At 31.3% G+C, this 27,903-nt stretch overlaps 2 protein-coding genes across 2 annotated transcripts; both read right to left on the bottom strand.

The window, feature by feature from the left end:
* Positions 1-3,829: 3,829 nt before the first annotated feature.
* On the bottom strand, positions 3,830-6,282 carry LOC149578038 (uncharacterized). Its single transcript, XM_089799049.1, has 5 exons — positions 6,269-6,282; positions 6,110-6,173; positions 5,787-5,862; positions 5,565-5,617; positions 3,830-5,425 (listed from the first exon to the last, which is right to left on the bottom strand). The coding sequence occupies exons 1-5, from the start codon at positions 6,280-6,282 to the stop codon at positions 5,222-5,224; spliced, it is 411 nt and encodes a 136-aa protein (XP_089655175.1). The 3' UTR covers positions 3,830-5,221.
* On the bottom strand, positions 4,080-5,054 carry LOC149578039 (BURP domain-containing protein 6-like). Its single transcript, XM_089799060.1, has one exon. The coding sequence runs from the start codon at positions 5,052-5,054 to the stop codon at positions 4,080-4,082; it is 975 nt and encodes a 324-aa protein (XP_089655186.1).
* Positions 6,283-27,903: the final 21,621 nt, after the last annotated feature.

Raw genomic sequence — 27,903 nt, 5'->3', positions numbered from 1 at the left:
ATGCAACTCCTTTCTCATCTCTTTAAAAGAGATGCTTCTCTCTCTCATTTTCATCTAGTCTCCATTATTCACATCAAGTCTTTGATGCTATTGTAAATGAGCTATTTTGTTGCATTTCTTCTCTCTCTCTCTCTTTCTCATTCTTAGGCTTTTGCCTCATTCATAATACTCACAAGGGGTTTTCTTTGCTTTCCCCTTATCAAATCCTTGTCTCTTGTGTTGCTTATCTTTGGTATTGCTCCATTGATGTTGTATCATTTGTATGGTAAAACTCTTCTTGCTCTCTTGGATTAAATCTATTATTTCATGCAATATTATTTTATTATATTTTATCATTTCAATCACTTTTTCTAACAGACTTTAATAATATAAAATTACACCATCTATTCTAATTGAATACAAAATTTTAAAATAAAATTCAATTCACTTTAATTTTAAAAATTAAAAGATAGAATTTATCTAAGAATTAAAATTTATATAATTCATATTACAATGGATTAATAACAAATATAAATCAAATGTTTGGTACTATGCATATGGATTTTAGAACTCCAATAGTCTCAATAGTTAACCTTTAATAACATTAATTTGGAAACTTTCTTGTAATACTATCTCAATTTGACGATTAATTCATGTAACTAGAATCAAAATTATGTATGAAATGTGAATCCTTAGTTTAATAAATACAAAGTGATATTTTCTATCTAAATCCAAGAAATTATTTATTTACTTATTTATTAATAGTGATAAATATCTATAAGTGCACATCAACCACTTTAAAAAGATTTATCACTTGAGTTATCAAATAAACACACATGGGATATGTATATATATTTAAGAAGCATAAGATAGGGCATACAAACATTACTAATGAGGTCAACAACTATCTAGCTCAAATCCTCTCTTAGCCTAAGGTAATCCCTTCTAGAGGGACCACAATTACATAGAGAAAACTAAGTAGCATATTTAGGAAGTATAATATTATTTTCAAATGAACTAAATGCCCCCATAAAACTTATGCCCAACATGTCATGAATGTCCCTTAGATCAAATGCACCTCTAGGGTGGAATCCATAAACTATCTAAAATGGGGTTTTCACTATTGAATTCTTTATTGAGTCATTTTATACATACTCTGGCTTCCTTAAGACATGATCCCAAATTGCCCCATATTATTTTATTAAAAACCTTAGAGCTACCAAGTGTTGTATAAATAACCTTTGTTTGACCAACTATTTGTGGAAGGTAGGCTAAAGATAATGAGGCTTGAGTGGCCAATTTCCTCCACAAGGTCCTCTTAAAGTGACCTACAAACTTGGTTGTTGTTTAGTGTGGAGCCTGATCAGTCCCCAAGTGGGAGATTGTTAGATTGTGGTGACTGATCAGGAAAGTATTGTACATACTTTATAAGTACTGTACATGGTAGCCGACATATTATGGCCGACATGTTATAACCCTAAAGCGGTTTAATACTTGTATAAAAGGGCTTAGGGTTGGGTATTTTTCATTATGTTGTGATACGAAATTGGTTCTTGCAGCGGTATTGAGCTGTAAGGGATTACGGATTGTAATCAGGTTGTAATCACTGGATTGTAATAAGATCAGACTTGCTGTTTGGTGGACGTAGCCCAAGGATTGGGTGAACCATGTTAAATCTTGGTGCCTTGTGTTCATTTCTATGTGTTCTATTATTTTCTGTTATTGGTTATATTTGCATGTAGTTTTTATTTCTGTTCGTGGTTTATCCTAACATTGGTATCCCTATCAGTCACTATAGACAATAGTAAACCATGAATCCTAACTATTTTCTTGTAAAAAAATCCTATAATTTGAAAGGCATCATGATTTCTCCTACATGCCAAAAGTAATCCATCTTGTTAAATCTATCTAAAACAATAAATGCCATGTCAATGCCCCTAGTAATTTTAGGTAGCCCTAACATAAAGTCCACATTGATGCTATACCATGGCTTGTTAATGATTGGCAGGGTTTTTTTCAAACTTGAGTTTTAAGAGGATCCTTTAGCCCTCTAACATATCCCACAACCTTCAATATATTTTCTAACTTCCATTTCCTTGGAACTTGCACCATTTCATAAAGTTCAAAGTCATTTGTATTATACCATTTGTTGGCATCATTCACTTTTTATGAAAAGAAGGCTATAAGGTGTCATTCATTACCTATAGATGAATTAGTTGGTCTAGTAGGACAATGGTTCTTGGTATGCTCAAACTGATATAAATTTTAGCACTTACACGTGGAGTCTACATTCATCTCTGCCTGATCCTCCAGAGTGTCATCTACCCCTTAAATTCCATCCATCTCTTTGACTATTTTAACTCCTGATTCACTGTTATGATTTTAATCATTATTGCTTTTTCCTTTTGCATAGTTGACTCTGCCCCTATTTCAATAATCACTTGTTCTTTTAATTTTCTCTATAGCCCTGAAGGCTAGTTAAAAGCACACATCGACCATTTTTCGAAGAAGAAAACTAATTTCATCTTGAATATTATATTTCAATTCATTCACATATGTAGTCACAAGATCCTTTTGATATTCACTATTGTTTTCCCTCATGCTCAAAATATGAAGTTCTTCAATATAGGGCCCAACATCTTTGTTTGTCTACCTGCAATTGTGAAACTTCTTGATCATCTGTACTTCAAAGTTTATTGGCATAAATTTTCAATTCATCATAGAAATCATCCTATTGCATTTGGTGATGGGCTTTTTAGCATTCCTTTCTCTCTCATTTTTAGTGCAATTCAAACAAATAATGGTAGAACCCTTGAGCCTACTCCTTGCACGCTTGATTTTCTAGGTGGGAACCAATTATCTAGCTATAGTATGTAATAGTAGCCATGATAGAAATTAGATATAAAGATCTATGTGTAGAAATAGATAAAATAGAGTGGAGTATAGGATAATGTGTAAATAGAGATGATTAATCAATTAGAAGATCATTTAATATCTTTGTGCAAGATTGCACTAGGTCTATAAATCTATTAACTCATTTTCTAAGCACATTTAAAAATAAATAAAATTTGATATGATTATACATACTTCACAATTAGATTAATATTTCATTACACGTGTAACTATTTTTTCCCTCTTCACAAGATAGTACAACTTTTTAACCCATTAATAAAGAAGTTATAGTTTCTTGTTCTTATAAACTTGTTCCATAACTAATAAGAGTTCGAAATCTAAATTGATTGAAAATTAAGTTGATTATTTACTAGGGCTATAGAAAACTTTGAAAATATATGTTCTAACACATGCTATTATTAATGTGTGGATTTAATTTAGGTGGGAAGATAGTCATGTTTCAAGATGACATGGTGATTATATAATATAATACATCATTCCTTTAATTAACTGATTAAAATTTAATAATATAAATTACAACATTTTTTTTAACTAAATATGAAATTTAAAAATAAATTTTAAATTCACTTTAACTTTAAAATTAAAATATACAATTTATCTAAGAATTGAAATTTATATAACACATATTACAATGAATTAAGAATATCTATATATCAAATGTTTGGTACTAAGCATATGGATTGCAGAAATCTAATTGCATCAATATTTGACCTATAATTACATTAATTTGGAAAAAAAAATTATTGTAATATTATCTCAGTTTGAAGATTAACCCATGTGATTAGAATCAGCATTATGTACGAAATGTGTAACTTTAGCTTAATAAAGACTGAGTGATCTTTACTACCTGAATCCAATAAATTATTTATTTATTAATTAATAGTGATAAATAACTATAAGTATACATCAATCACCTTAAAAATATCTGTCACTTGAGTTATTAAATAAACACACTATATATTGGAGTAGCAAAAGATAAGCCATACAAACATTACTAAGGAGTTCAACATCTACCTGTTCAAACACTCTCTTAGCCTAAGGTAAGCCCTTCTAGAGGGACCACAATTACATTGAGAAAACTAAGTAGCATATATAGGAAGCATAACAATATTATCAAACAACCTGATAGAAGGATTGAAAAGGAGCTAGATCAACAAGCGAAAAGTACTTGAGATATAAGTTCATAATCAGTTGGCATGAAGCCACACTATAGTTCCTTCAAGCACAAAGTGGCAGATTCCTTCCTCGCCTGGTTCCACATTCAATGCCACAAAGGCTGCATGCTCTGGATTCCATCCACTGGTGTCCGCATGACATATAGCCGCGACTAGTATAGAACGTCCATAACTCCCTTGGCCTTTGAGAGAAAGTTCAAAGATTCTAGTTCCTTTAGCTTCATGACACATGTATATAGCATATGGATACTCTAAGTTATGGCAAATAGCATGCTTGGAACTAGAATTGCTTTTAGCAAACATAGCAGTGACAAAGTATTGGTGATTGTCAGAACTGAATTTACTTGGAAGATCTGTGACCAATACATTCAAATCATTACTACCAAATTTTGTAGTACTATAGTCTATCATAGACTCCATTGAGGTTGCACAATATGTTGTTTCACCACTGATAGCTGGACTCTCACATTTTTTCAAAGTTTTTTCCATGGAAATACTCATGTGGGAACCTTGAGGAATGTTGAGCAAATCTTGAGCTACAACTAGTTTCTCCAGTGAGAAAGGGATTTCATCTGCTATGCTACGTGGAATGAAGGTTGCTAAATCATGGGCTTTTAAGGCCTCTAGATGGACCATCAATTTGGTTCCAATACGTAAATCTTTTTCAAAGAAGAAAATTGACAATAAAGGATCTACGCCCAATAATTGCCTATGGTACTCAACATTTACTTGATTTGGATCCTTGTCTAGGGTTATATCTCCTTTGGGTGATGAATCCCTATCAATGATATATTTACGATTATATAGGGTCACATCTCCTGTTTGAGGTTGAATATACTTATGACTATATACAGTCACATCTCCTCCTTGAGGTGGAATATAATTATGACTATATACAGTCACATCTCCTCCTTGAGATGGGAAATGCTTTTGACTAGACATGGATATATCTCCTCTTTGAGATGTAATGTACTTATGACTATACATGGTTACATCTCCTCCTCTAGGTGGAATGTATTTTTGACTAGCCACATATATATCTCCTGCTTGAGGTGTGAAGTACTTATGACTGTATATGGTTACATCTCCTCCTCTAGAACTAGACACAGATATACCTCCTACTTGAGGGGTAACATACTTATGACTGTATATGGTTAGATCTCCTCCAGATGTATCTCCTCCGGGTGCAATATACTTCTGACTAGAAATGGATGTATCAACTTGAATATTTTTGTCAAGCAGATGATGAGGACAGACGCGTTGGGAATGGATGTGTTGGGCAACTTCAGGTTCCAGTAACCTAAAGCTGGACAAACCCCTTCACCCTCCAAATTGGTGGCCTCGCTCACAACCACACTCTGCCCAAAGCAAATGAAGACACGAGACAGTTAAATATTAAGCCATCAAGTCCATCAAACATATTTTTCGCTGAAAGATGTCAAGTTATTTTTTGACTAAAGAGTATATGATAGTTTTGGAAGACTACAAAATACGTACCACAAGAACAAGAACAATCAACGTAGGCAAAACCGCCATTTTGTACGCCATTCCTGTAAACATAGAACCAAACGTTATATTTGATTTAGTCTGAATTCATTTCAATAAATTCTATGTAATGCCGTGAGCTAAACACGCACACAAAACTTTTGTGGAAGACAAAATTCTAGAAATGACTACTTGGACGCAATGGATAATGGATAAAAACCATCAAGAAATTACCTTGTTTCGCAGCAATGCAAAGCTTAGTAGTTCCGATGTGGAGATACCAACTCCCTTCCTTCTGTATAAATAAGCCCTGGGAATCGGAAAGAACATACACGTCACTTCCTTACAAGCTAAAACGTTTTTCGTGCATTTATGTTGTGACAAGCTAAAACGTTTTTCGTGCATTTATGTTGTGACTGTCATTGTTCTTCTCGCTGTTTTATACTTTTCTATGATTATGCTCGCTGTTGATAGCATAAAATATTACTGGACGGTTTTAATAACACTAGTGGGGTGCGGTCGTCAGTCTGCGTTTGCCTATTATTCTTTTGTCTGACCTTGTCATAACCCATGAGCGCAGATTTCCAAGACAGTACAGACAGCACACTTTCTGGGCTTTTCCTTCATACAGCATTTCCATGTGAAAAATCACTGCCTTTATTCTTATTTCTTATTTCTCATCAGCTTCCGTCAAATTGTCTAATCATTTTCCACACGTCCAATGATCCATCTTTATGCAATTAGAGGTCTCTCTTTATATAATAAACTAGCTTATATATACTTATATATATATAAAATGCCGAGAGTCATCCTTCTCGAGGTACTTATTTTAATTTAAATCGTAATGGTTTTTTTGTGTTGGATACGATTTGAATTAAAGTAGGTGCCTCGAGAAGGATGACTCTCGGCATTTTATATATATATATATAAGTATATATAAGCTAGTAGCAGTCGCCACGAATATGGAAGATATGATAATAATTTTAATATTATATATATATATATTCTAATTTTTTATTTTTGATAAAATTAGTATTGATTTATTTGTTTATATATATATATATATATATATATATATATATATATATAAGTTTAACCCTAACCCTAACTCTAACTCTAACTCTATCTCTAACTTTAATTCTCCCCTAACTCTAACCTTAACCCTTTATAATCCTAAATCTAATGCTAATTCTAACCCTAGCCCTAATTCTAGCCCTAACCCTAAGCCTTCCTATAACTCTAATCCTAACTCTAATTCTAACTCTAATGCTAATTCTAACCCTAAATCTAACCCTAATTTAAACCCATATTCTAACTCTAACCGTAACTCTAACTCCAACTCTATCTCTAACCCTAACCCTACCCCTACCCCTAATTCTAACCCTAACTCTAACTCTAACTCTAACCCTCGCTATAATTATAACTCTAACTCTAATTGTAACCCTAACACTAACCCTAACGCTAACCCTAATCCTACTCATAATCCTAATCTTAACATTATATATAATGCTAATACTAACCCTAACACTATATGTAACTCTAACTCTAATCCTAACCTTAATTCTAATCATAAACCCAATCCTAATTCTAACCCTAACTCTAAGTCTAAACCTAAATCTAACCCTAAAGCTAACCCCAACTCCATCCCTAACCCTAAATCTAATCCTAACACCAACTCTATCTCCAACTTTAACTCTAGCTTGATCCCTAACTCTAACTCTTATTCTAAACCTAACCCTAACCCTAACCCTAGCCTCAATTCTAGCCCCAATTATAACCCTAACACTAACACTAACACTAACACTAACACTAAAACTAACAGTAATTATAACCCTAACCCTAATGCTAACCCTAACTCTAACCATAACCCTTATGCTAACGATAGTCCTAGCCCTAATTCTAACACTACCTCTAACTCCAACTCTTGTTCTAATTCTAATTCTATCTCTAAATCTAGCTCAAATCCTACCTCTAAATCTAATCCTAACCGTAACCTTAACTTTATTTGTAACCCTAATTCTTGCCCTAACCCTAATTATTACCCTTACCCTAACTCTAGCTCTAACTCAATATGTAACCCTAATTCTAACTCTAACTCTAATTGTAACTCTAATTCTACCCCTAATCTTAACCCAAACCTATATAACCCTAACTCTAACCCTAATTCTAACCCTAACCCCAATTCTAGCTCTAACCCTAACCTAATTGTAACCCTAACTATAACTCTATTCCTAACTCTAACCCTAACCATAACTCTAACTCTAATTCTTACCCTAACCCTAACCCTAACCCTAACCCTAATTCTAACCCTAGCTCTAACTCTAATGCTAATTCTAATCCTAACCCTGATTCTTACCCTAAATCTAACTCTAACTCTAACTCTAACCCTAATTCAAACTCTAACTTTATCCCTAATTCTAACCCTACCTCTAATTCTAACCCTAACTCTAACTTTGACACTTTTTGTAACCCTAACCCCAATATTAACCCTCACCCTAACTTTGACTATAAACCTACCCCTAATCCTAACCCTAACACTATATATAACTCTAACTCTAACACTAACCATAATTCGAATCCTAATCCTAGCCCTAACTCTTACCCTAACCCTAAATCTAATAAGGTAACTTTAACCCTAACCCTAATCTAACCCTGATCGCAATTCTATCTCTAACTTTAACTCTAACTCTAACTTGAACCCTAACTCTAACTCTAACTCTAATTCTAAGTCTAACTCTAATTCTAATTCTAAATCTAACTCTAATTCTAACTCTAACTCTAACTCTAACTCTAATTCTAATTCTAATTCTAATTCTAACTCTAATTCTAATTCTAATTCTAATTCTAATTCTAACTCTAACTCTAATTCTAACTCTAACTCTAATTCTAACTCTAACTCTAATTCTAATTCTAATTTTAACTCTAACCCTAACTCTAATTCTAACCCTAACCCTAATCTAACCCTGATCACAATTCTATCTCTAACTTTAACTCTAGCTCTAACTTGAACCCTACCTCTAACTCTAATTCTAACTCTAACTCTAATTCTAATTCTAACTCTAACTCTAATTCTAATTGTAACTCTAACTCTAATTCTAATTCTAATTATAACTCTAATTCTAATTTTAATTCTAATTCTAACTCTAACTCTAATTCTAATTCTAACTCTAATTCTAACTCTAATTCTAATTCTAATTCTAACTCTAACTCTAACTCTAACTCTAATTCTAACTCTAATTTTAATTCTAACTGTAATTCTAATTCTAATTCTAATTCTTATTCTTATTCTAACCCTAACTCTAATTCTAATTCTAACTCTAACTCTAACTCTAATTCTAACTCTAACTCTAATTCTAACTCTAATTCTAACTCTAACTCTAACTCTAATTCTAACTCTAACTCTAATTCTAACTCTAATTATTTCTCCATGATGATGTGAGAACATTATATATTGTTGAATTTTTAATAATGCTAATGCAATTTTTATTGCAATGATTAAGAATTGTAATCAATAAATCTCCCTATCATTCTAACCCTAACCCTAATTTAACCCTAATTTAACTCTAATTCTAACCCTGATCACAATTCTATCTCTAACTTTAACTCTAACTCTAACTTGAACCCTAACTCTAACTCTAATTCTAACTCTAACTCTAATTCTAATTCTAACTCTAACTCTAACTCTAATTCTAATTCTAACTCTAACTCTAACTCTAACTCTAGCTCTAATTCTAATTCTAATTCTAGTTCTAATTCTAATTCTAATTCTAAGTCTAACTCTAATTCTAACTCTAATTCTAACTCTAACTCTAATTCTAACTCTAACTCTAATTGTAACTCTAATTCTAATTCTAACTCGAATTCTAACTCTAATTCTAATTCTAATTCTAATTCTAACCCTAACTCTAACTCTAATTCTAATTCTAATTCTAACTCTAATTCTAACTCTAACTCTAATTCTAATTCTAACTCTAATTCTAACTCTAACTCTAATTCTAACTCTAACTCTAATTCTAACCCCAATTCTAGCTCTAACCCTAACCTAATTGTAACCCTAACTATAACTCTGTTCCTAACTCTAACCCTAACTATAACTCTAACTCTAATTCTTACCCTAACCCTAACCCTAACCCTAACCCTAATTCTAACCCTAGCTCTAACTCTAATGCTAATTCTAATCCTAACCCTGATTCTTACCCTAAATCTAACTCTAACTCTAACTCTAACCCTAACTCCAACTCTAACTTTATCCCTGATTCTAACCCTACCTCTAATTCTAACCCTAACTCTAACTTTGACACTTTTTGTAACCCTAACCCTAATATTAACCCTCACCCTAACTTTTACTATAAACCTACCCCTAATCCTAACCCTAACACTATATATAACTCTAACTCTAACACTAACCCTAATTCTAATCCTAATCCTAGCCCTAACTCTTACCCTAACCCTAAATCTAATAAGGTAACTTTAACCCTAACCCTAATCTAACCCTGATCACAATTCTATCTCTAACTTTAACTCTAACTCTAATTCTAACTCTAACTCTAATTCTAATTCTAACTCTAACTCTAATTCTAATTCTAATTCTAATTCTAACTCTAACTCTAATTCTAATTCTAACTCTAATTCTAACTCTAATTCTAATTCTAACTCTAATTCTAATTCTAATTCTAACTCTAACTCTAACCCTAACTCCAATTCTAACCCTAACCCTAATCTAACCCTGATCACAATTCTATCTCTAACTTTAACTCTAACTCTAACTTGAACCCTAACTCTAACTCTAATTCTAACTCTAACTCTGATTCTAATTCTAACTCTAACTCTAATTCTAATTCTAATTATAACTTTAATTCTAATTCTAATTCTAATTTTAATTCTAATTCTAATTCTAATTCTAACTCTAACTCTAATTCTAACTCTAACTCTAACTCTAACTCTAACTCTAACTTTAACTCTAATTCTAACTCTAATTCTAATTCTAACCCTAACTCTAATTCTAATTCTAACTCTAACTCTACCTCTAATTCTAACTCTAACTCTAACTCTAACTCTAACTCTAACTCTAACTCTAATTCTAACTCTAATTATTTCTCCATGATGATGTGAGAACATTATATATTGTTGATTTTTTAATAATGCTAATGCAATTTTTATTGCAATGATTAAGAATTGTAATGAATAAATCTCCCTGTCATTCTAACCGTAACCCTAATTTAACTCTAATTCTAACCCTAACCCTAATTTAACCCTGATCACAATTCTATCTCTAACTTTAACTCTAACTCTAACTCTAATTCTAACTCTAACTCTAATTCTAATTCTAACTCTAACTCTAACTCTAATTCTAATTCTAATTCTAATTCTAATTCTAACTCTAACTCTAATTCTAAGTCTAACTCTAATTCTAATTCTAACTCTAATTCTAACTCTAATTCTAACTCTAACTCTAATTCTAATTTTAATTCTAATTCTAACCCTAACTCTAATTCTAATTCTAACTCTAACTCTAACTCTAACTCTAACTCTAACTCTAATTATTTCTCCATGATGATGTGAGAACATTATATATTGTTGAATTTTTAATAATGCAATGATTAAGAATTGTAATCAATTAGAATTAGAATTGTAATTGCAATTGTAATTGCAATTTTTATTGCAATGATTAAGAATTGTAATCATTAAATCTCCCTATCATTAAGGAATCTATTTAGACTTATGATTTTCTTTCTTAATTAATATATTTAGTAGCCACATATATAATCTAATTAAATAATGACAATATAAACCAAATATATGATTCGTTTATTTTAAATTAATCACTAACTTTAATAAAATACAAATTTTATTGATAAGGTGAACTTCTTGTCTGCATCAACGATTAAATTTAATTATGAAACATTAAAAATATAAATATTTTGAAATATGCAAATATAAAACTATTATGAAACATACAAATCTAAACATGGAAACCAAAAGTATTTTGAAGTATGCAAATCTAAAACTAATGTAAAACATGCAAATGTAAAACTAAATTGAAACATGCACATTAAAAATCTGCAAAAGAAATGTATTATCAAATATCTAAATCAAAAAGTTTTTGAATCCTAAATCTAAATCAAACATACAAGGCTAAACTATATGAAACTTTAATCTGCTCCTGTTAAAAAACTCTAATTGCTCCAATAATCTCCATCTCTTCCTCTCTGCAAAAACACAAAATGAAAATGAAATGAGGAGCATTTGTTTTATAATTTATGAGAGAACCCTCATATCTCCCAATAGATGTCTTTTGACATTCCATGAATTTGTTTCAAATTCCCCCACTCCTCACAAAAAATAAGCATGAATATGCATGCAAAAATATATTTAATTAAGTTATTTCAGCCTTATTTTCTTGCATTCTATTTTTTTGGCCTTATTTTTTCAAGTTCTATTATTTCAGCATCCATTTGGCTTAATATTATTTTGGCTAGCTATTATTTTGAATATTTTATTTTATTTTATAATTCAATAATGTTAAAATATATACTAAATTTATGATTTATCTACTTTAAATAAATCATTAACTTTAATAAACTATAAATTGTATTTATATGGTGGCATTCTCATCCAGATTAATGATAAAATTATGTTTTGAAATATGAAAATATAAATACTTAGAAACATGCAAATGTAAAACTATTGTGAAACATTCAAATCTAAAACATGCAAACCAAAACTATTTTGAAATATGAAAATCTAAAACTAATATGAAACATGCAAATATAAAACTAATTTGAAACATGCACTTTTAAAATATGTAAATGAAAAGTATTATAAAATATATAAATCAAATAGATTTTGAATACAAATCTAAATCTAAATCAAACATGCAAGACTAAACTATTAAATGCAAGCCTAAATAGTTATGAACAGAATTCTAAATCTAAATAAAATTAATTAAGATTGAAATCTAAATCAAAGTAGAATATTATAACTAATTTTGAATTTCAATTTACATTTACATCTAAATCTAAATGAAAATGTAAATAAAAAATAGAAATTTCACCTACAAAAATGTTACTCCAAAATTTCAATCTACTCCTATTCAAAAACTCCAATCTAATCCTCCAATAACCTCCACCTCTTCCTTCCTGCAAAAACATAAAATGAAAATGAAATGGTGAGCCTTGGTTTTATAACTTCTGAGAGGCTCCTCATATCCCCTAACAGACGTCTCTTCACATTCCACGAATTTGTTTCAAATTCCCCCACTCCCTACAAAAAACAAGTATGAATGTGCATGCAAAAATATATTTAACAAAAAAAAAAACATATTGAAATTATTTTGCCCCTATTTTTTCAGGCCCTACTTTTTCGGGCCATATTTTTTCAGTTCCTACTTTTTCGGGCCCTACTTTTTCGGGCCCTATTATTTTGGGCTTATTATTTTGTTTGTAACTCTCACCAAATCTTTTTGATTGTCAAATGACATTCCATTATTTAATTTCGTTTGTAACTCTCACCAAATCTTTTTGATTGCCAAATGGCATTCCATATTTTAATTTCGTTTGTAACTCTCACCAAATCTTTTTTCCTTGCATGGATTATTCTTTGGAATATTCTTTGTGCTGAGAAGTGTTTCTCCCATTGTATATGCCTCTCGGCATAATGATCCATCTTCATGTAAAAATAATATATCTTGAAATTTATGTAATTAAAAAAGGTAGTTTATGGTAATAGATTGTTTTTATATTGAATAACCTAAACTGATAGACTATGAGACAATTAGATGAATGCATTTTTAAATATTGCAATAATAGAAGAATTGGAAAATGTTGGTTAACATATATATTGATATGAATATGTGTATTTCATTGTAATCCGAACAAGTGCTATAAAATGGCTTAGGACTTGTCTCTTAATGAAATTTAGTTATAAATTAAATATATGTTTATAATAAGTTTTAAATATATTAATTTTAAATTGTTACAACAATAATTTATAATTCAAAAATCAAAATGTAAATTTATTTCAATAAGTTATTTTTAGAGATAATTATTTAAATAAATATTAATCATAATGATGATGTAGTAATATATGATTTCAATTCTATATGTTCAATAATGGAAAATACTATGATAAATGTCGGCTGAAAATTTGGAGGGACATAGTGCTTTAGAGAAATTCGTGTATAAGACCCCAATGATTTTAGCCAATAAGAAAACTCTTAATTAATTTTATTGATTTATAAATGTAAGAAACACACATGTCTACTACTTAAAATATCAATTATATAATATTGTTTGAAAGTAATTTATTTTGATTGGTAAACACTCAAAATTTTAATCACTACTTAAGACAAGGTGATTACAATAGTAATATGCCTAAGACAAGTACCAAAAAGTAAAACAAAAGATACAAAAATAAAGAGGAATGTTATAATTATATTTCAATTATATATATATATATATATAGACACACACACAACTCTAAGTTATTCATTTTTCATTTATATCTAATTTAATTTAGTTGAACCATATATGACAATCAATGTTATAACAAATTATTAATAATAGTTAATAAATAAATAAATAAATATTAAATCTATGATAATAATTTTTTTGTTGTTGGAAGGTTTAGGAACCCGATACGGGCGTACACAAGCAATTCTTTAGCTTACAGCCAAGGACTGAGGGGCATCCAAACTGTCAAAAACACGCAAGGCATGATATGCAAGTGTTGTCATTAGCGGCAACACATGTTGTACATACTTGTAGTAAACCTAAAAAATAAAGGTACTTAGCTTTTTGGTGCTCAAAAAATTGTCTAAGTATGAAAATGATTTACAATAGTACATTATTTTATATGTAAAATGTTTCTCACATCATATTATGACTAGGGAGGTTAGATGGAGACAATATACATGTTGGTATGATGTGTATAACCTCAGACATTAGTACAGAGAGTACAGAAGAATGATAATTAGGATGTACATGACATTAGAATGAATGGTAAAGAAATTATTTTGTTTACAAAATAATTAGTTGACCAATTAGGGCCAACATCCTAGATGTTTTCTCTAAGTTGGATAAGTATATTGTGGTCTTAGCCGACCTAGCAACAATTTGTAAAAAGGCATGGTATTTATACAAAGGATATCTTACGAGGTTAAGTGTGCATTTTTTATGTAAAAGTGATATGAAATTTTTTTGTGAAGTGATATATGTGAAGTTTTTGAGAACCTGATTTTGTGATATGAGATCAAGCTAAGGTTAGAGATCAACTGAGAAGTTATAGCATCTATACATCTATATTTGAGGAACTTAAAGTTTAGTTACTTGATAGGGTAGTGAGCTCTTCTTGTATACATTATACTACAACTCCTAATAGGTTTGGAATCTCCTAATAGCAATTGAAAGTATTCTAATAGGAACTCTATATACTAAATTTTTGTATTGACTCCTAAAAGGGTTCATCCTCTAACAAGGAACACACACACACACACACACACACACACACACACACACACATATAGAATCAATATATCTTTATGGGCATCACTCCCACCAGGTTTTTCCCTTGGCCAAGGTTTCCCTAGTTAACAAAATATGGTGTTATGAGTTCTATTTGTGTATGGTTACTTTTACTATTCAAAATTGTTTGTTTACTTTCTTGTGCATGGTTCAAAGTAATTAATAATATCTAGTTGGTAATAAAAATTTGTAGAATATTGATTCACCCCCCTCCCCGCTTCAATATTCCTTATTTCTAACAATTGGTATCAGAGTACAATTACTCAAATGCGGCTTAAAAATTTGAGTAAGATCCCTATGGATATGGAATAGTTGATGAAGAACCTTGAAGATGCACTTGAACAAATTGATCTCCTTACTAAAGAAAGAGATAAGTTGATGAATAGATTTGAAGACTCAAAAGTATACATTGGACAATTGAAGGACAAGATTGAACATCTCAAATCCAAGCTTGAATCTACTGAATCTAAAACTAGTGATGATGAATATTGAAAATTGAAAATAGAGTACAAGGTTTTGAAGCATGAGTTGAAGATTACCAATCTGAAGTTAAGTTTGAAGAGTGATCCTAACAAACTTGAATTTCAATTGAAGACTGAAAATTCAAATCTTAGAGCCAATGTAGCAAAGTTGGTATCTAAGCTTGAAGCATTAAGAGCAGATCATGGAGAACTTCAAAAGTACAAAACTATTGTGAAAGGTGAACTAACTCAAAGTAAGGTACAACTTAAAAAGCTTTATTCTAGTAGAGAAAAGCTTGATGAATCTATGTAAATACAAAGACCTACCTATGATAAGACTAGTCTTGGTTAGCTATTTAAAATATCTACAAAGAAACCTAAAAGTGGATCTAATCTAAAAGAAAAAGATAAATCTGATGATAAGATTGGATTGAGTCAATCTCCTGATAAATCTAAAGAAGTTGGACTAGAGAAGGAAACTGAGAAATTGGATGAACCTAGGAAGTAGAATCTCCTAAGGAAACTAGGTATGAATTTGGAGGTAAGTGTTTTTCATGTAATGAAATAGGTCACATAAAAATAAATTGTACAAATAAGTCATTTAGTCATGTTACAAATTTTATTGTCATAATTGTCATGGTATGGGTCATTAAGAAATTGATTGTAAGAAGCCTAAATATGATAATGATAAAAGAAATAGAAGAATGTCTAGAAATAATAACCTTGCAGATAGAAGAAAACTTGATGAGAGGACATCAAGAGAAAGAAGATCTTCTAATGAAAGAAAGGTCATGTGTTATAAGTGTAATGGCTTTGGACACATAGCTTGGAATTGTCAAGCACATATTGATCAATAGAATCCTTGAAGCAAAACCTCAGTATGTCATTCATGCAACAACTTTGGAGATACAAAAAAAGTATAATAGAATGGACAAAAGCAATAGTGGAAGAAGCTTTAGAAATGATAGAAGGAATCATGAAAGAAACTTTAAGAACAAAGGAAACAATGTAAGAAACCTCAAAAATGATAGAAGGGATCATGAAAGAAACTTTGAAACTAAGAAAGACAATGAAGATTGAACAAATGTAGTTAGTGAACTTTGAGAATAACTTGATGAGGAATTTGTAAAAGGTGTATCTAGATGAGTCTAGACTATGGCTAAGCTTGCCTGGAATTTGGATCTTTTAGTAATAAGTTATCAAGAAAATAAGAGTTACTATTGCAAATAGATAAGGTTGATTCTATAATAGTAGATGGAATCTATGTTTTTACAAAGAATTTTATGAAGAATTTTTATGATGGCTGGAAGCTATAGTTATCCTCAAGTAGCATTTGAAGATCAGATAGATGATCTTGAGCAGATATTTGATTTCAGAATGTAATGAACAACTTTTTCGAGTTAGCGAAGTGTACAATTAATGCAAGTTCAATATTAGGTAAAAGGAGTATAGAACATAATTATTTCAACATTATGAATCATTTCAGAAGATTGTAGCATACAAAAACGATTTTTAAATGCAATTTCAAGAAAAATCCTACTTCAAAAAAGGTATTTTTATCATTTTTTGCATATAATTTGTTGGGTAAATTTCTATTTGGATTAATTATGGATATTTCAGTAGTTTAGAATGTTGATAGATCCAAAATAAAGGTTATTCTTGAGAAAACCTTAGAGGAAAACCCTAATTTGGCTTTATCTATTACTATGAACAACATAGTATATTTGGAAGATGTATGAAGCTACTTGTCTAGCAAATTTGAGACTATTGGAAGTGAATTCATGAACAAGGACATGAAAATTATTTTCAATCATGATTCGACTTTTAAGTCTGGATATGATTAAAGTCATATATTACTTTTACCATGAACTTGATACCAAAGAATGGACACAAATTATATTAAGTGGAACTCAAAGTGGAAAGATTTGGATGGGAGGAAATGTAGTTGATATTTATGCTGACCTTATACATGAGGTTACTAGTCTTAGTAAGCAAGGCAGTGTACCCAATGGAGGGAAACTAGTTAAGAAGAAGGTAGAAATTTACACCAAAGTAGTTTATAATGGTAAGGGAATGGGGATCAACATCATTAGAAAACATGATGTGAGATTCTTGAGTATAATCATTGCTTATTCTATATGTGCAAGTTCCAAAAGTGATGAGATGTCAGCAGGTTCCATTTATGTAGCTTATAAGATTTTCATTGAGAAAGAACAAGTGAATTTGAGTTAGATTCTAAGAGTGCAACTCCTTGAGAATTTGGAAAGGATTAAGAGGACTAAGAATGGTGTATTTAGATTTCAATCTCTAATTAATCACATTTTCTTTCACGTGTTTAAGAGATTTCCATTTCTATCAATTACTAATATTATGAGCAGTCAAAGATGCACTATGGACAAGATAACAAACATGTGTGTAGAAGGCATCCTGCATAGAAAATCTTAGACAACAAAAATCTAATTTTGAGGACATTTTAGAATGAGATGAAATAGAGATTCAAAATTTCCCCACAATTGTTGATAGATTTAAGAATGATATATGTTTTATGGTGGATACAGATCTACCTTATATTGAATCAGTGGAACCAATGGAAATATTTATTCATCCTTAAGGTTATGAATTGAATGACGATGTAGCTATTGGTTACATTGATTTAATGTTAAAATCAAAAATAGATCAAGCTTCATACAAATTTGGAACTTATGAGGAGGTAACTCAATCATCCTATCAGGCATCATTAGAGAAAGCATCTCATAAGAAAGTTCAGACTATGGTGAAGAAATAACTAAGTGAGGCCAGTATGACAAAGAGTGAGTCACAAGTAGTAAGACAAATGATCTCTAGACTAAAACATATTGGCAAAAAAGGTGTGATGTATGTGACACCCCTATCAGTTGATGAAGCATCTAGTGTATCTATTGCAAAAACTCCTATAGAATAGAGCATTCCATATGCTACTGTATAACCAAAGCATCCTAATGAACCTAAAAGAAAGTCAAGAAACAAGCTATTGCACCTGGAAAAAGGAAGAAGGAATTGTTGACAATTGAAGATTCTAGTGAAGAAGAAGTCAAATAGCTAGAAAAGGTTACTATTTCCAAGAAGCCAACAGGTACAACAAGGCAACCATGTAAACCAAAGATAGAGAAAATCAACACAACCATTGTTAATGAAGGAAACTTTTTGTAGATGAACAAGTTCTATGATTCATACAATGATAATGAGAAGGAACAACAAGATATCTCTATTGTGAGATATATGATTCTTAATAACTTGAAACTTGAGAGTACTAAAGGCATGATGAATAAAAAATTCTATGATAGAAGTATAGCTAAGAAGGCTTGAGTTCATGAAGAAGACATGGAAATTCAGAAGTCAATGCTAAGAACAATGTGCAAGATAGATGATCAAGATGAAATCAAGAAATTGATGAAAAAACTAGCACCTTACTTGCGAAGTAAGATGAGGTATTTTTGTTCATGGGAGGAGAAGAGAATATTATTAGAAGTGGAACTGTAGAAACCATCAATCAAATAATGAGTGAGTTAAATGAAGAACCTACAACTACAAAGAAAAAATTGGAAGTATAAATAAGTGGTGATGCTATGCAGGTTGATCAGACAAATGTTATTGTTAACATTGATAAGATCCATTCAATTAGCTTGAATCTTATCCAGAAGAAATTCAATATCAATTGAGACAAATTGAGCAATATAAAAGATAGCTAGAAGAAGAAAAGAAAAAAATTGAAGAAGCCAAATTGAAATTGGTTGAGGAGGAGAAGAATAAAAAAGAAGAAGAATAGAAGAGGGAAAATGAAAAAGAGAAAGAAAGAAGAGAAAGAGAGGAAAAAGAAGAAGAAGAAGAAGAGAGAAAATCAAAGAAGGTGGCAGAGAAGAAACAAGAGGAAGATTTGGTGAAATCATCTAGCTCATCCACTCCTATATCTCTCGCTAACCTTACAAATGATGATGATGATCAAACTGAATTGATCTCATTTTTGGAAAAATTGATTAAGAAGAATAGAAAATTCATTAGTTTACAAGGAGCATTAATGGAGCTGACTGATAGATTGCACAACACCCTCTTAGTAGAACATACAGAAAAAGACCCGAAACAGAGAGCTCAAGTAGATGTAAAATCATTTGATGCTAAGTTTACAAATTTGTTGAATGTTGCTAAGTCTAAGGCTCAAATTTCACATGATACTAATCTTTTTAGTGCCATTTGTAAGAATATTCAAAATGATTTGATGAGTCATGATACTTATATCAAAGAACTCAAGAAATGTCAACAAGTTGGTAAGATACTATATATCAAATGTACTTTATCTCATAAGTTAAAGATAGAGTTAGATAACAAGATTCAAGGAAAGCTAAGTGAGTTGGAATCTCTAACTTTCAGATACAACAACCCTCTTGCAAAATCAGTGAGTTTGTAGGACAAGTTTTTGGTGTTCACTACATCAACAAATTGCAATTTGATAAAGAACAAGTTTTGAAAAGACTATCATAATTTAGAGAGTCTATTACATTGAATACATCAAATATTGTCAGATAGTTGGAGGAATGCATGAAAGAAAAGGACACTTATTCCAATTTTACATACTCTAACCTTAATGTAGTTGAGATTGCATCATATGTCTCATGTGCAATGCTCACTTCTGCCAAAGCAGCAAAGGACACATGGGAGCAAGGTATGAATAGTTTGAAGATAAATTTTGATGATTACATGAAGATAATATCAGCTTGAAGCAGCAAGATAGAAAGTTTTGACAGTGTTGGACAGTAGACATAATTTTTGACAGTTTAGGACAATAGACATAACTTTTTTTGACAGTTTTTGGACTTTCCAACCTTTGTCATTGATGTCAAAGGGGGAGAATTTGTAGAAGAAAATTGTAGTAATTTATGTATATAGTAATCATATCAAAGGGGGAGCATTTTTAATATGAAGCATTTGTAATAGATGATAAGTAATGTAGATTTAAGTCAAGTTTTTGTTACTTAGCCAATTTTCGTTACTTTGTTTCCATCAATGCCAAAGGGGGAGATTGTTGATGATTTTCTAATTATATAAAAATATGAAAATTTTGTCATTAATGGAAACACATGATGTACATACTTGTAGTAAACCTCAAAAATAAAGGTACTTAGCTTTTTGGTACTCAAAAAATTGTGTAAGTATGAAAATGTTTTACAATAGTACATTGTTTTATATGTAAAATGTTTCTTATGTCATATTATGATTAGCGAGGCTAGATGGAGATAGAACACATGTTGGTGATGACATGTATAACCTTAGACATCAGTACAAATAGTATGAAAGAATGATAATTAAGATGTACAAAACATCACAATAAAAGGTATAGAAATTATTTTGTTTACAAAATAATTACTTGACCAATTAGGGCCAACATCCTAGATATTTTCTCTAAGTTGGAAAAGTATATTGTGGTCTTAGCTAACCTAGAATAAATTTGTAAAAAGACATGGTATTTATGAAAAGGATATCTTGTAAGGTTAAGTGTACATTTTTTTTATGTAAAAGTGATATGAAAACTTTTTGCGAAGCAATATATGCATATGTTTTGAGAACCTGATTTTGTAATCTAAGATTGAACTGAGGTCAGAGATCAGCTAAGAAAAAGTTACAAGATCTATACATCTATATTGAGGAACTTACATTTTAGTTACTTGTTTGGGAAGTGAGCTCTTCTTGTAATTTAAAGTGCATGTTTGGCCAATGAGCTCTTCTTGTAATTGAAGGTGCATGTTTGGGGAGTGAACAATTCTTGCTTACATTATACTACAACTCCTAACAAGGTCAGAATCTCCTAACAGGGATTTAAAGCCTCGTAAGAGGGACTCTATATATTGAATTTTCTTAAAGACTCCTAATAAGGTCCATCCTCTAACAAGGAACATATATATCAATATATCTTTATCAGCATCACTTCCATTGGGGTTTTTCCCTTGGCCAGGGTTTCCCTAGTTAACAAATATGGTGTTATGAGTTAATTTATGTATGGTTACTTTTACTATTTAGCACTATTTATTTACTTTCTTATGCATGGTTAAAAGTAATTAATAATATCTAGTTGGTGACAAAAGTTTGTATAATACTGATTCACCATGCCCCCCCACTAGTATTACCTATTTCTAAGATATCCACGCTATCAAAATCACCCAAGGCATGATTCTAGCTACATCCCTTTATTGACAGTTGGCTAATAAAGATATGTAATTGTTGTCATTTATGGTAAAACATGATGTACATGCTTATAGGAAACCTTAGAAATAAATAATTAGCTTTTGGTACTCAAAAATTGTCTAAGTATGAATTTGGTATACAACAATGTATTGTTTTATATGTAACTTGTTGGTGATGTCATATTAAGACTAGCAAAGTTAGATGGAGATAGTATACATGTTGTTGATGATTTGTATAACCTTAGAAGTTAGTACTAACTGTATAAAAATGAGATATTAATGTTTTACCAGTGAAATGGGACAACAAAATTAAGGAAATGAATATTTTTTTTACAAAATTATTACTTGTCCAATTAGGGCCAACATCCTAGATTTTTACTCTAAGTTCAAAAATTATATTATGATCTTAGTCGACCTAGAAAAAGTTTGTATAAAGGCATGGTATTTATGCAAAGGACATCTTAAGACAAGAATAGGAATTGTGATGTAGCTCATATGTTGAGAAATTGTATGCAAACTTTTGTGAAAGTGATATATGAAAAGTTTTGTAAATCTATTTTGTGATCTGGAATTGAGTTGAAGATCATATATGAGTCACAAAAGAAGTTATAAGATCTACACTCTAGAAGTCTGATTACTTGTTTGGGTAGTGAGCTTTTCTTGTAAATGGAAGTGCATGTTTGGGTAGTAGGCTCATCTTGCATCTACTATACTACAACTCCTAACAAGATTGGTACAACTCCTAACAGGGATTTAAAGTCTCCTAATAGGGACTCTTTATACTAAATTCACTCATTGACTCCTAATAGGGTCCATCCTCTAACAAGGAACTTATACATCACTATGTTATCTAGTGAATACCATCCCCACCAGGGTTTTACCTTGGCTAGGGTTTCCCTATTTAATAAAATATGGTGTTATGAGTTATCTTTATGCATGGTTACAGATACTTCTCAACATTACTTTATTACTTTTTTATGTATGGTTTAAAGTAACAAATAATATCCAGTTGGCAACTAAACTTTGTAGATTACTAATTCAATCCCCTAGAGTAATTTCTATTTCTAAAAATTGGTATTAGAGCATAGTTACTCAAAAGAGGCTTAATAGCTTGAGTAAGATCCCTATGGATAAGAAATAGTTGATGAATAACCTTGAAGAGGCACCTGAACAAATTGATCTCCTTATTGAAGAAAGAGATAAGCTAAAGGATAGATATGAAGACTCCAAAGTATACATTAGACAATAGAAGGAAAAGATTAAACATCTCAAATCCAAGTTTGAATCTATTGAATTTGAAAATAATGATGATAATTATTCAAAGCTAAAGACAAAGTACAAGATCTTGAAGCATGAATTGAAGATTAGGAGTCTAAAGTTAACTTTGAGGAATGATCCTAGCAAAATTGAAACAAATTTGAAGACTGAGAATGGAGATCTTAGAGAAATTTTGACAAAGGAGACATCTGAATTTGAAACATTGAAAGAAGATCATTAAGAACTTCATAAATATAATAATATTCTGAAAGGTGAATTAACTCAATGCAATCAATAACTTGAGAACTTCTATTATAGCAGAGAAAAGCTTGATTCAATGTCAATACAGAGACCTACACATGATAAGACTATTCTTGATTATCTATTTAACATGTTTGCAAAGAAACCTAAGATTGAATTAGATTCAAAAGAAAAAGATAAATCTGATGATAAGATTGAATCTAGCTAATCTTCTAATAAATGTAAAGAAGTTGGACAAAAAATAGAAGTTGAAATATTGGATGAACCAAAGAAAGTGGAATCTCCTAAGGAAACCAGGTATGAATTTAGAGGGAAGTATTTTTCATGTAATGAAATAGGTCATATGAAAAGCGATTGTAAAAATAATTCATTTAATCATGTTAAGGATTTTTATTGTCATAATTCTGATGGTATGGGTCATAAACCAATTGATTGTAGGAAACCTAAATATGATAATGATAGAAGGAATAGTAGAATGTCTAGAAATACTAACCCTATAGATAGAAGAAGATCTAATGAAAGGACATCAAGAGAAGGAAGACCTTATGAAGAAAGAAGATAGATCGTGTGTTATAACTGTAACAAATTTACACATATTTCTTGGAATTTTCATGCACCTGATGATCAACAAAATCCTAGAAGTACAAAACTAATATGTTAGTTATGCAACAACTTCAGAAATACAACAGACTATTGCAAAATGGATAGAAACTTCAGAGATAGAAGGAAAAATAGAAGAAACTTTAGAAATAGAAGGAATGATGGAAGAAACATTGGAAATGACAAAAGGAACCCTGAGAGGAATTCTAAAACTAAAAAAGACAATAAGGAACAAAGAAGTGTAGTTAGTGAAATTTGAGAATAACTCAATGAGGCATTTGTAAAAGGATTAGACATCTCAAAAGAAAAGCTAGAAGATGATGAGATAGGAAGATCAAAGTCAGTTATCAAGTTTGATTCAATTAATTGAATTAAGTTTATTCACAATACTGGAATTTGAAAACTTCATCTAGAGATCAAACCAAAGGTAGCAAAGTTGGGAAACATGTTTTGAGATAAGTTTAGACAATATCTAAGCTCACTTGTAATTTGGAGCTTATCTAAACTAGTTATGAAGGAATTAAGAGTTACTGTTATTGCAAAGAAAGTTAGTTCTATAGTAAAAGATGAAAACTATGTTCTTACTAAGAATTTCATGGAGTGAAGTTTTGTCAAGCATTGTCAAGATGGAAGGAAGCTATAGTAAACCTCGGGTAGCATTTGAAGATCAAATAGAAGATCTTGAGTAGTTATATTATTTCCATTGAAATTGATAGCATTTTTGTATTTGCAAAGTATGCAATTAATGCAAGTTCAAGTTGAAGGAATAAAATTGAGTACAGACTTGATTTCCACTTTGTTATGAATACATCAAAAGCATAGAGTAGTCAAAAGCAACTTGACAAGGTGATTTCGAAGCAAACCCTCTTCTTGAAAAAGGTATTTTATCATTTTTCCAAAAAAATTATTCGATAAAAGTTCATATTTGTTAGAATCATGGATATGTCAATAGTTCACAATGTTGAAACTAAGGCGGTACCAAAATTGAAGATCAATTCTGTAAAACCCATAGAAGGAAACCCTAACTTAGCATTATCCATTACTCCAAAAAATGTAGTATATTTGAAAGATATAGGAGGTTACCTCAATAGTAAGTTTGAATCTATTGGGAGTGAATCTATGAACAAGGATATGGAATTAGTCATTAAACACGACATGACTGTAAAGCCTTGATTTGAACACTTGAAGTAACTAGAATTTTTCAAATATCATTTTTACTAAGAATTGGACACAAATGAGTAGACAAAGATCATACTAAGTAGAATACATGATGGAAAACTATGGATGAAAGATAGTGTTGTTGATATTTCAGCCAACCTTAGGTAACTAATCTTTGTAAACAAGGTAGTGTACCTATAGGTGAGAAATTGGTTAAGAAGAAAGTTGAGAGCTACACCATTGCAATCTATAATGGAAAGGCCATGGTAATCAACACCATTAAATAAGATGATGTAAGATTCCTAAGTAGAATCATTGCTTGCTCTATATGTGCAAGTTCAAAGATTGATGAATTGCTAGCTAGATTCATCTATACAATCTACAAGATATGTGTTAAGAAGGAACAAGTTAATCTTAGTGAAATTCTAAGAATGCAACTTCTTGAGAACCTAGAAAAGATCAACAAGACTAAAAATGGTGCATTTAGATTTTAGTCACTAATCAATCATTTATTTTTCCATGTGCTTAAGACATTTCCACATTTGTAAGTCATAGAGATTATGAGTAGTGAGAGGTGTAAAATGGAAAAAATTATAGATTTATGTAGAAGATATCCAATTGATAAGATATTGGATAGTGGAAACTTGATAATGAAGACATTTCAAAATGAAATGAGTTAAAGATTTAGAATTGCACCTACAATTATAGATAGATTTAAGAAAGAAATTTTTTTTATGGTTCATACAGATTTTACTTATCTTCATGCTGTAGAATCTTGAGAAACGTTTCTTTATGAATTGAGTGATGATATAGCAGTTGGATATGTTGATTTATTGTTGAAATTAGAGAAGGACAAAGATGAATATAGATTTGGAACTTATGATGATATTACCCAGTCAACTCATCAGAAATCCTTGGAGAAGGCATCTCACAAGAAAATAGAAACAATAATGAAGAAAGCTTTATCAGAGACTAGTATGACTGAGAGTGAGTCATAAGAAATCATCATAACTGATGGGACACAACCCAACAATAGAAAGGACACAATAGAAAAGGGAAATTATATTAACTGAGAAAATAAGCTAGTACAAATAGTGCAGAGAAAATAAACTTCAAAACATGCCCTACGGGCTTACAATAGCATAAATCTGGAGAATATTTCTCCTTTTAGCACCTCCCCTCAAGCTCCAATCCGAACTGCCTTTTACAATGCCAGAAATCTCCTTAAATAGACCCCAGAGGGTTAAGGACTAGGAGTACATTCTAGAAAGTGCTAGTAGGCATCCACCGACAAAATAGAAGGTTCCAGAAGCTACGTTAGAAGTCGGTGCAAATCTAGAAGAATCCAGAAACAGTAGCCGAACTTCCGAGAGGCATAACTTTTGAACCATAACACTGATTGACGAACCGTTTACATTTTCGAAAACCTCTCAAAGTGCTCTATAGCCCTATGGAGGAGCTTTGCTCGTCCCCCATTTTTCAACCCTTTTTGAGGTCATTTAATGCCCCAAACCTGACTTTGAAGCATTCTTAGGAGGTCTCTAAAACTCGAAAAACTGCAATAACTTTCAAACCGTGGGGCTTATTGACCTGATTCTTTTTCTGGAATGCTCTAAATCATGATTACATTCATCTGGCCAATTCACAACTTCTAGTTTACCGAAATGATGGTCCAAATACATGCTCCTATTTTTTTAGGATTTTCAAACGCACTGATAGTTGAACTATGAGAGTTGGAACCTTTATTTGAGCCAAATGGGTATCCAAAAATGTAAAGACATGAAATAGAAACTAAGTCTAAGTACATTTTTTTGGGTGACACAGGATTTCCCTTATACCTCTGGATGCTCCTGCATCAGACACCCAGGGTAGATTGAAAAGTGACCCTGTCACTTTATGGATGGTAGAGGAAATCCCAAATGGGAAACCTCAGCTGCTGAAACCTAAGTTGAGTCCTCGATCGGCCATCCTTTCCATTTGACCAAATACTCTTCATACTGCCTGTTTCTGGTACTCCTACCCACACGACGATCTAGAATGTCTTCTATCTCCTCCTTCTTAGAAGCAGGAATTGGACATGGCTCTAAAACCAGCTCCTCATCTGCACCATCATCATGATACTCTATTAAATCTGCAATGTTGAAAATGGGAGAAATGTGAATACCATTTGGCAGCTCCACCTCATATGCATTTCCTGAGTTATGTTTCTTCAAAACTTTGCAGGGGCCAAATTTCTTCATTTTCAACTTATTGTAAGTACCAACTGGAAATCTTTCTTTTCGTAAGTGCACCGTGACTAGATCCCCTACTTGGAATTCCTTATGTCTTCTCCTTTGATCAGCCCTAGCTTTATACTCTTGAATCATGTTGATAATGTGTGCTTGAACCTCCTCATGTAGACGCTTGATGTGTTCAGCAAATTCCTCAGCTTCAGCACTTGTCCTCTCCCCTTGTTCTATCTTCCTCAATTCTGGTGCAGTCCTTGGGCTATTCCCATATACAATTTGAAATGGTGATTTTCCAGTACTCCTATTTATAGAGTTATTATAAGAAAACTCTGCCTGTGGTAGAATCAAATCCCATCCCTTGGGCTTATCTCCAACTAAACATCTCAGCAAATTGCCCAGACTTCTATTTACCACTTCTATTTGGCCATCAGTCTATGGGTGATGTGTGGAACTGAATTTCAAGTCTATTCTCAACTTCTTCCACAATGTCCTCCAGAAATACCCCACAAATTTAGTATCTCGGTCAGAAACTATACTCCTTGGAAGACCATGTAGTCTTACCACCTCTTTGAAAAACAAGTCTGCAATATGGACAACATCATGAGTTTTGTGGCATGGAATGAAATGTGCCATTTTGGAGAACCTATCAACCA

The sequence above is a fragment of the Cupressus sempervirens genome, chromosome 1, assembly GCF_028749045.1.
Source record: "Cupressus sempervirens isolate cs-2001-9-10 chromosome 1, ASM2874904v1, whole genome shotgun sequence".
Lineage (NCBI taxonomy): Eukaryota > Viridiplantae > Streptophyta > Pinopsida > Cupressales > Cupressaceae > Cupressus > Cupressus sempervirens.
This window is presented reverse-complemented; position numbering and strand designations above follow the sequence as displayed.